At 41.4% G+C, this 11,498-nt stretch overlaps 1 protein-coding gene across 1 annotated transcript; it reads left to right on the forward strand.

Annotated features, from left to right (window-relative positions):
* Window positions 1–8,434: 8,434 nt before the first annotated feature.
* Window positions 8,435–8,818, forward strand: LOC124677713 (basic blue protein-like). The gene has a single exon (XM_047213673.1). The coding sequence runs from the start codon at window positions 8,435–8,437 to the stop codon at window positions 8,816–8,818; it is 384 nt and encodes a 127-aa protein (XP_047069629.1).
* The last annotated feature ends 2,680 nt before the right edge of the window (window positions 8,819–11,498 follow it).

The following is an 11,498-nucleotide window of genomic DNA, read 5'->3' on the forward strand; positions in this document are numbered from 1 at the left end:
CTGCCTTCCTAGATGAGTTGTTGCTTGGTCCTCTCTCCCTCATGGAAGTGCTGATGCTCCTTTTGTCTCTAATTTATCACAAGCCGCTCTCCTTTTTTATGTGTATGTGTGTGTTCTGATGTAGATATATTGTTGCAGACAAACTGTTCGATGATATGCTTATGAGACATGGAAACGTTCATCCTTATGGATCTATGGTTACATCAGCAAGGTGAGCTCTTTTTCTTCACATGTTTGCAGCAGGAAGTGATTGTCCACAATTTTATCCTCTTGCAAAGTTTGGTCATTTGTGATTTTAATGAATAAACTGATATTTTCTTATCCTATCGAGAGAAAGTTGTGACAGAAAAGAGGTTTTATTGTCTACAGGAAGATATGCATAGATTTTCCTATAAATTTCCTTTCTGATGGATAATGAAAAATGGAAATCGGAAACGTTTCATGCCGCGCACAGGACCGAGTAACCTCCACACCTATCAATTGGTTCCCTCTAGCCCCCGATGTTTTTTATACTACAGAGCATGAATATATTTTATCATTGTTTTGTAGTACATCATATTATCAGCAAAATAGTTTGTTTGATGGCTTATATATGCACTTCTTCTTTTCAGGTTCAGTTTAGAGCCATTGATCTATCATAAAGCATGATGATAAGTGTATTGCGGCATGCAGGTTACTATTGTTTGGACCATGGCATCACAGATTGCGGACTCTGATCTTGCTGTCAATTGATGGACATGAGTTTGAGGTAAAATCCTTCTTTGCATTTGCTACCTTTTCTACCAGAATATGCATATTACAAGGAAGTATCTGTATTTTGTCCTCTGAACTCACATAGGGGGTACTCGTGGCTTATTACAAACATAACTGATCTTATGTATTTGTGTAAGTACATACAAATGGTTGCTTTACATTATTGAATTATCTATTGTAATCTTAATAATCATGTATTATTTCATTTGCCTTGACTAGGGAAACTACCAGCTTCCAAGATTCAATGCGTGTTGGACGCCTATATATAGTGCAGATTTCTGCTTAATTAATTATTCTCTTGCACATTCTTGGTAAGCTTTAAGATCTGATTTCATCAAATATTCAGCTGGGGGGCCAGTTTGCTCATAATCCGGGAACACAGAAGGTTAAGCTCTTCTATTGATATTTCAGGCTATGGTATGTCTACTGTGAGAATTTCTTTACCGGTTGTTATTTTGAATCTCTCTGTATTTTATCTTGCATGTTTTTGGTGCTGCCGTAGACTTCTCTTTCAAATTTCATTCGCATATATGTGCTGGCATTCTCATAAGATTCACACCTGTATCATGCAGGTTATTGAGATTCTAAAAAAAATCATCCTTGAGGTGATGATGAAGCCCAACCATAAGTACGAGACGTACTCACATGGTTGAGGAGGTAAAATAGTGGCCACCATCACATGGCTGCGTCGAGGACTATCCAGGAAAAGCGACGGACGGATGCAAGACTGCAAGATACATGATATGTTGTGTTATGTTGCTCTCTTCGTTAGCTGATAATTCTTCTCTAGCTCCTCTTCATCAACTGATAATTCTTCCCTGTTAAAAAAATGCATAATTATTCACTCTTTATTTAGTTCTTGCTTATTATCGATGTTCACAAATGTATATAAATGAACATTGGCATAAGTTTTACGGGGTCGTGCGCCAAGGCGCACATCAAAATCTAGTTTAAATAGGTCCCATTGCCGAGCGGTGTAAGCATGTAATTGCAACGTAGGATCTACACACACAACATATGTTAGAATCCGAGGGATCTATATTGCTTCGCCATCTTTGAAGTCTCAAATGCTCACACTCTTATCATTTATTTCCGAGTGGACCTTCTATCTTACGGAATTCTAATGATGCACTTTCCTTTCCATTGCGATCAAATAAAACAATTATAAAAGGATATTAGAAGATCTAAAAATTTAAAAGAAAACATGATGTTTAAAATATATTAATTATAATCTTAACGCTTGCTGATCCAAAGGAATATCTAACGTTAATTTCGTCCAAACTGAAACAGAAAAAATCTTTGCTTTTGGCCTATTTCTATAAGCTTGAAATCGACAATAATGCCCGTCGGGAAGTGTATACTACTGTATATAGAGAAGAAAATGAAGCAGATATAGGTGATGTCGAAGTCCTCATCGGACACATCGCTATGCCCTACGGGAAAGAAAAAAAAGCCTGCATCGGACACACCGCTCCAGTCCTCATCATCCCACTCTATCCGCGTCAAGCTATCAACTGTGCGCTCCAATGACACCCCGCCGCTGGCGCCGAGAGCCGCCCCTCCTCCGCTTCCCCGCCCCCCCGCGCGAGGACCTCCCCTTCCCCTGCTTCCCCCGCCCCTCCCCCGCCGTCCCTTACTGCCGCGAGCCGGCGACGACCAGCCCTTTCTCTTCCTCCCCACTGCTGCTGCCTTTTCATCGCGCCGGCGGCACACACTTGTTCTCTGATGCGCCATATTCGTAGATTCCGGTCACCAAAGATCCCGAGGAGGCACTGGAGATCCTAATCCTATCGAGAGCAAGAGGCGCCAAGCTCGGCATGCTCGCGGCAGGCCAGACAACCCCGAGCTAGAAGCGGACGGATGTCTCCACCAGATTCGCGGCCGCGGCCAGCGCACGTGCTTTACAGGGCTGCACGGCGCCGTCGTCCTCCCGTGGGACGGGGCGAGGATGCCCTGTTTCGGGTCTCCCAACGCTCACGCGTCTCCACAAGGTTCGTCAGTCCCTCGTATCTCCACGCTCGTGAAATACCAAATGTTTGATTTCCCCGTGTTGATTTTATTCAGTTTGTATGCCTTTTCCAAATTATAAACAGGTTAGTTTCCTGCTGCATCTGTAAACAAGCTGGTCCCAGCTGATGCCGTGATTTTTCAATTCTTGGAGGCAAGTTTTTGTTTATGAAAATTGACTACTGGGACTTCACTCATGACTCTATTGTTGAGATTTGAGATGGATGAAAGTAATGCACTTGATTAACTAACAAATCTGAAAGTATATTTTGTGGAAAATCAAAGATAAACTTATTTGGAAGGAGATTTCACTTAAGAAAAAGAAAATTATGTAATGGTACGCTGCCTTGCACATATTGTCCTTGTCCAACACATAGTAATATAAGGAGGACAACAACATTCTGCCATGTTGAGTGGTAAAACAATGTTGTTTTGGTTTAAAAATCATTAAGGAAATAAGAACACGCCAAAATATTCCTAAATCATTATGGTAGCAAGACAATTTATAAGTTGCTGATTAGGCCCCTGACTGACTGGTCACCTTAAAACCATAGCATCCACACAGAATGCAAGAAGCTTCCCTTATAGATCCGAAAAGAATGCATAAGCAATTTCCACCCTGGAAATCATTATTTCTCGAAGTACGGAAGAACTAAAGCGAAAATAACGTTTCAGCAACGCCTCCTAGACTATGGCTGTAGACTTTGCCAAAAAAGAGCAGATAGTTCAAGTGCTAGGAATTAAATAAATGTCACACTTGCACAATTGTTCGGTAAAACACTGCTTGATTTGAAAGTATTAGTGATATAGCTTCGAAGCTACAAGATATGGTGCTGCATTATATAGCTTCAGATGCTACAAGATATGGTTCAACTTATCTTGATCATGTAAACTGAACTTCATCGAGATAAGTTGATATATTGGTCTGTTGTTCCATCAGCCGCGAGATATAGATTTGTAGGCTACCTGAAAAGCGAGATTTGATCAACCGATTAGTATATCATCTTATATTGGTCTGTTGTTTGGATGATTGTGCTTGCATGTCTGGTGTGGTTTTTTGGGTAAAAAAATTGGTCCGCTTCCGTGTCTGCATTTCGAGTCGCGGTCTCCTCACATTGCACTTCGTGAGGGTAAGGCTTGCCACTAACACCTTCCCCAGACCCCGCACACTGCTGGAGCTCTCAGCACTGGGTACGTCCTTTTTCCGTGTCTGCATTTCTTGTACTCACGGTTCTTGCGCAAACGTTCCTGGTGTTCATCCGACATTAGCGAGTACATTTCCCTATCGTGTTGACGTTTCTTATCAGTAGATGCATTTTTCTCTAGGAAGCTCTGTTGTCCATTAAATTCTGCGGATGTGGATACGTGTTTCATAGTTGACTCTCTGCATGGCGTTTGAAAATTCCTAGTCATGCTGACATATGTACTTCCGATGATCCGAAGCACCTAATCAAGTAGAAAGTGTAAGCCCGAAGTAACACAATGAAGCCATATTTGACATCTACAAGGAGTGATGTCGCATGAGGTTCATTTACCATGTGTTAGTCTGTTGGGGACGTTGGTGAATGGGGTACCTGGTGAACTCGGAAAAGAAGCAGCTGATCTTTGAGACATCTTTCCTTGTTGCATGTTTTTTTCTTGTCATGCTATGCGCAGCCTCTGTAAGTGCTCCGCATTTTTATCATCAGATAACCGGGCATACCACCCTTGACCAGTCTGCTGCTTTTTGCCTTCACTGGTAGTTACATTTGTTTGTAAGAATGTTAACCGGTGCGAACATACCAGATCGTCACCCAGATGCTCCAGGTTGATCGAGTGAAACATTACTGCAACCTAGAATATAATCAACACATGGACACCTCAAACATGAGCGTGGAGAATATGGAACCTATATGTTTGCGAAAACAAAAAGACATAATGACATGTATTAGCTTACCCGATAATTGGGTGGATCATCCTGTTTTGTGGCATTTCCTCTTGCGATTACTGCATGTGGCATGCATCATTTCTATGCGAGTCACTCGGACTCATCGTCAGCACACACCAAAGCAAAGACCTCATGTTGCTTGTGAAATGTGTGGCACAGATATTTGAGATGCATCGCGTTGATGCGGAGCCATACCTATCAATACGTTGCAACTATAAAATCAGTATTTCATACATATACAACTTGTGTTCTATATGTTGCAAGTATAGGACACATGACCTTCAGTTTGTATTTGGGTGCTCCAGATTGTGTAATGTCCTGTCGTAGGACAGAACATGTTTTCGTCATTGACAGTGCTCGTTGACTGTTTTTTAAGTTCCCGTAATTTCCGTCGGCGCTTTAAGATCTTGTCTTCATTTTGTGCATACCTTTCTCTGTCCCTCCGCCTATTGACCTCTTTAGGATCTGCATATAGAGCACACTTGAGTATACCACCATAATTTTCTGCTCACCGTTGCACTTTTTTTGACCTACCCTGGCTTTGCTTGTTGGTTATATCCTGAAATGGAGTGTGGTTGGATGATGACATATGGATATCTGATTGCACTATCCTGCAATTGTAGCAAAGCATTAGGATAAACAAAGTATGTACATATATTGCAAAACCATTTTTTTTAACTACTGCTTATCTGAATGGCTTTGGGCGTGGAACACACTTCTGTACCATGCTGTCCAATTTTCATCTAAAAGGCTTTGGATCTAATACAACGTTACATTTTCATCTAAAAAGGCATCCCTCTTTTGTATTTCATTTTTTTATTATGTATCATTTCATTTAAGAATTAAGATTGAGGCTACCTTTTTGTAACATGGAGGGTATGATATGCTCGAAGTTTTTTTTCCTTTTACTTATCTTGGAACCCGACATAATGAGTCTTTCCCATACATTGCAGGGTAGAAAATAAGAAAGATTCCATGTGGCCTCTATGGTTTCAGCCGGTAATATTTGATCTGAGGTAATCAGTTCGTGCACTCCTGGTTTGCGTTAACAAAATTACACAATGCTTTCATGATATTTGTAAGAAATTGTAGCGGGGGTAGGACACACCAGTATGAATTATTCAATGTGAAAAATGCATGCTAAAACTTGTGATATTTAAAGTTTGTTATTTCTCTCCATGTGAAATCTGCATTTTTCTGAACTACGATGCCTTTTTCATCACATAGGATGGACTACTTTGTTTGGCATATATTTCTTGATGGATGTCCTGTTCTAAAATTTTGCCTATGTGGATGAGTTGTGATTGGAAGGCATGTATGTTTTTGGCAGTCAGCATTTGTATCCTCGTACTAAGCTTATGGCCTAGATGTGTTTGGAGTTTTTTTGACATAGTAATCCATGTTCAGATAGTGTTAATGGTTCTCAGAAAGTTATAAATCCATATGGGCGCATGGTAGTTTGGTGAAAATCGTAATCCGATGTGGTACAATCTCGGCCAACTCAATACTAATATGTTTAAGCCCGAATGAAGCTGTTCTACTGAAGGTGATTCCTGAATCTGAGTTCTTAGTAAGACTATATTGACCGAGAGCACTTAGTTCTGAAAACCGATTATATATACCGAGTTATGTCGGTGCTAAGAGAGCACTCAGTTATGAAAACCGATTCTATTACACCAGAAGTTGATCTGCTCAATTATATACGGAGTATATAGAAGAGTTGTCTTATAGAATTCCCTTTCATAGTTTCTAACTCATTCTGATTATTTTGCCTGCAGTGTTAAGAGAGCATTCAGTTGTGAAAACCGATTCTCCTGGCTCTAGATGGCATTCATGCTTAACAGGTATACAAAGCTAGGAAATTTATTGAAGAAGAATGAAGTTGTAGATGCATACATTGAGGGAGATTTCAAGTTGTTTGACCTAAAGGAATTGCAGGTGCGTGCGGTAGAATGTTGTCTCCACGGCGCCTGGAAGTGTTCCGACGGCGGTCGGCATGTGGGAGTGTCTCCGGCGGCGATTGGCGAACGGGTATGCTGTCACGCTGGAGTGCTTCGGCGGCGATCGTGGTTGCTGGCGAGCGGGAGCGTTGCGGCGGCGAGCAGGAGTGCTGGCGAGCGGGAGTCCTGCGGCGGCGAGCACGAGCGGTGGCGAGCGGGAGCGCTGCGTGCTGGCGAGCGGGAGCGCTGGGTGCTAGCGATCGGGACGGTTGGCGTGAGTGACTTCTTTTTGTTAGATATGGCGTGCGTGGGTTAGTTGTTAGTGGGTGGGGTGTACCGATTGAAAAACAGAGTCTGTGCGTGGGAATGGATGTTCCGCTCCATCAAACATGGAGACGATGTGGAGCGTTGGATAAACTGATCGTACGTCCCAGATTAGCCAGATCAGCCCCTCCGGGGCTTTTATTAGTAGTAGATAGATTTATTGTTTTTGCAAATTTGTGTACAAGATTTATTTGATATTATTTTTCTCGTAGTATGATACAATATCCCCTATGTTACTCTAATATTCACTTTTCTCTTTAATTAGGAGCCACATCAGCATTTTTATGGAACCATTATGCATGATACTTACTAAGATACTAGCAGCTAGGCTAACGAGATCACCAGCCTGCTTGAGAAACGTTTCTTTTCTATGGCAACCAATTAATGGCATATAGCAAGCAAGATCTTTCGGGTATAGAGGAAGCCATTAGACTAGTCACAATGCATAATATCATATAGAAGTATCATGTGTATGATACTACTACATGTTACTATCTCCATCATGCATGGTATCATATACTACTATCATAGTCTTCTTATACTACCTCCGTTCCAAGGAATAAGGCGCACGCGTATTCCAAGATGAACTTTGACCATTAAAATTGAGCAACAAAATCTTTGTTATATTATATGTAATTAGTATCATTGGATTCGTATTGAAAAACACTTTCTAATGATATTAATTTTATACAAACAATCTTTATATATTTGAAGTAATACTTAGTCAACGAAAAACACGTAAAACGAGGGCGCCTTATTCCTTGAATCGGAGGTAGTATTAATTAATTTGTAGAATCTCAATGCAAATATATGTACAAGATTTACTTGATATTAAATTTTTCTAGTAGTATGTGTTATACTACCTCCGTTTCAAGGAATAAGGCGTACGCGTATTTCAAGACGAACTTTGACCATAAAAATTGAGCAACAAAATCTTGATTATATTATATGTAATTAGTATCGTTAGATTTCTATCGAAAAGAACTTTTCAATTATACTAATTTCATACAAACAATGTTTATTTATTTGAAGTAATTCTTGGTCAAACAAAAAACACGTAAAACGAGGGCGCCTTATTCCTTGAAACGGAGGTAGTATACGGTATCGATCTACCTATGATACTAATATCCTCTCTCTCATTTTTAATTGCACTGTCACATCAGCATTTTGCATGCATGAAATGCATGATACTACAAATGATACTCCCATTGTGGATAGTCTTAGTGACATATCCAAACGTATAATTTTTTCGTTTACATTCATTGTAATGAATCGCATTAATTTAATTCATTATCACAGAATCTGTTAAAAAATCATTATCACAGAAACGATTGCAAGGAGATCTCGGGGCTAACTATAAATACTACTCCTAGTACTACAAGGAGATCACCAGCCTGCACACAGCGCTAGCATCTCATCTTCTGCCCAGGGAACCGGTTTCAGCCGCTAGCTCGAGATCGCAGGGGGAAAGCACCAGCGAAAAATGGCTGGGAAGTACGGTGGCCTTGCGCTCGTCCTGGTCTCCCTCGTGCTACTGCACGGTGGCGTCCAGTTGGCGGCGGCCGCTGTGTGGAACGTCGGTGACTCGAATGGATGGACCTTCGGCGTCATATCGTGGCCCAACAACCCCTTCAAGAACTTCAGGGAAGGCGATGTGCTAGTGTTCAAGTACGACCCCGCGGCGCACAACGTGATCGTCGTGGACGACTTCGGGTTCGGGACCTGCACGACGCACCCCACCAACGCGACGGTGTACAGCTCCGGCAACGACCAGATCACGCTGCGGCGCGGTGAGACCAACTTCATCTCCGGCAAGGCGGACGACTGCGACAAGGGCCTCAAGATCACGGTATTTGTCAGGCCCTAGGCCTGGTCGATCGTGGGCGATCGAGGCATCCTATCTCTCTAGACCGATCGTGTACTCTTCAGTCGTCATTGCGATCTTGTCACGCTTTTTCTCGAGAATAATCAGTTATTTGTGCCAATAGTATTACTGATCCATTGATCCTACCGACATCTCTACAGTTGCTTTCGTCTTCTTCGTTAGAAAATTGATCAACGCTTCCATGCATACACCTGACTCCCGAGAGCATGCAGTCAAACTTCTCATAATTCATAATTCTTCTAATTTTTACAAGCACGTTCATCCAAAGAACAGTATCTGCATGTGAGGTTTGAGTACGTGGAAGTGATCCTAATGCACATTATATTGGGAACGTTCACCGGATGAGATCTTGTAATTTTTCTTCTCGCACCCATTTTTCCATAAGGAGCATATATTAATATCACGGAGATATCAATTACACATAGTCTCTGCAACAACGTACTGCCCTAACAGCATTACAGATACACACACCAAAAAAAAGAATTACAAAAAGAGAAAAGTCCCGCTATAAATATCCATTCCTTGAAAAAATAGCCCTAACACCACCAAAACAACATCAGAAGTTCACTTCTTCAAAAACGACGCCTCCAAGAAGGAAACAGAGCACGAACACCGTCGTCGTCCGATCAAACATCTGAGTTTTGACCCTGGAGAAAGTTATCGCTTTCAAAACAATACCCTCAACAAAAACATGAGTTTCGAAGCTCCCTCTAAAACTAAACGGACAGAATAAAACGTGGGTGCGCATGATCGAATTCCTTCCGCACCAGCACACTCTAGGCATGAAGCGCCCAGTGGAGCTCATCGGCGAAGCTTTCCGGAACACGACTCTTCAGCCAGATCGATGACGACAGACAACTAGTAGATTCTCATCTTGGCGACGAGAAGGAACCCTAGAATTTGTTCACCATATTATTTGTCCGCTAACGCCTTAGTTTTTATCTCAGTTTATCGGTTCATCTTCTTGAGCATTCAGTGTTATCATTCATCTTCGTCGGCATCAGTTTTCACTATTCATTCTCTCAGAAAACTGTCTCTCTTTCTTGGTGCGGTGTTCTCAGTCTTCCTTCAGATCCGTACAGACTGTATTTTTTTGTTTTGATAACTGCCATTTGCTCTGTCGTATTGGGCCTAGGTCACCCAGCCGAAACACACCCAACAGAAACTGATCCCCCTCAGCGCTCTGTAGTGCTGGTCAATCATTTCAGAAATCACAACCGAGGGACTCAACACATGAGCTGGGCCTTATGAAGCATTCGAACATGGCAATTGAGAGTCTCAATGATGCACAAAAGCCAAAACTGTCTGTTTACACTAAAAAAACAGACACCTTTTTCTCCCTTTGTCATTAGCTGATTTTATACAGTTGTCAAGTTTTGATTTGTCAAGAAAATGTGCCTGTTACGGAAATGTAAAACAGATAGCTGCTAGTTAGTCACTCCCTATATTAATTATGAGCACATTCTAAAAAAAAATGGAAGGCTGAGATAGAGATTTACCTAATACTCCCTTCGTTCCTTGATATAAATTATATAGTTTTGGCATGAAATTAAAGAATGCACACTGAGAAAAAATTACACTAGCTTTGGGCAAGATTACCACCGGACAATTAACACAAGAAAATTCAGGAATTTGCATAAGAAAAGGAGACGTAAGCAAATCCCTGAAAAAATTGTCTAGGCAGGTGGTGAAACGCAATACACGTTATATTCTGAAACTTTTCTCAAAATATTATATGGCTTATATCTAGAAACGGAGGGAGTACTAAGCTTACAAAAACGTTACTCAGCCTGGGCTCTACCGGCTCCATATATGGAGATATGGCTATGACCTAAATATTGTAAGAATGCACATAGCTGGAAAAATAAAACAAAGACCGCCAAAACAAACAGAAACCAGTGGTAATGACAACTTAACTGGAGAAAATACTATTGTTTTCTTCAGTAGCAACTTCTAAAACAAACAAAAAATACTCGACCATCTTTCGCCTCTTTTAGTCAACGAAAATACTATTGCATTCTCTCCAGTACTTTTGAAAAAATTTCTCTGTCGTACGTCACATCTTTCAACCGGTGCGCGTTGTACTCGTGTCAAGCACTGCACCGAAAATACAACTTCTAATAGCAAAGGGTATTTTCAAGATGTTTCATATAAGGAGAACCAACCTGAGGTTGGGTGGTTAGGAGGATGGTTGTACCCCCAGCCCACCAGAGTTCAAACCCCAGGTTTGACATCTGTGTGTCTCATAAAGGCGGAATATTCATTCAGTGGGAGACGACGTTCCCGTCGACAGCGAGGCGCCTGTGGTGACTTCGTCAATTTCATGATCCAATCCGCCGGCTCAGTCTTCCGAAGGTGCTCATAGGGTAGGGTGTGCGTGTGTGCGTTCATAGGGGTGAGTGTATGCGTGTGTATGTGAGCGTCTGCGTTTGTACTGTGTTTCTCAAAAAAAAAAAGATGTTTCATATAAGTGATTTTACACGTTTATCCTTCCTATTTTTTCCTGATTGGGGAGTTTGACCCTTCTACTTATGTGTTTTCTTCTAACAATTGAGATTCCTATTAAGGATGAGTATCTCGCTCGTGCTTCTTTCTTTGTGAGGAAATCACTTCATGTTTTCCAACGATAATTATGGGCGCTAGAAAAAAAAAACAAGAACCA

This window comes from Lolium rigidum, chromosome 7, assembly GCF_022539505.1.
Source record: "Lolium rigidum isolate FL_2022 chromosome 7, APGP_CSIRO_Lrig_0.1, whole genome shotgun sequence".
Lineage (NCBI taxonomy): Eukaryota > Viridiplantae > Streptophyta > Magnoliopsida > Poales > Poaceae > Lolium > Lolium rigidum.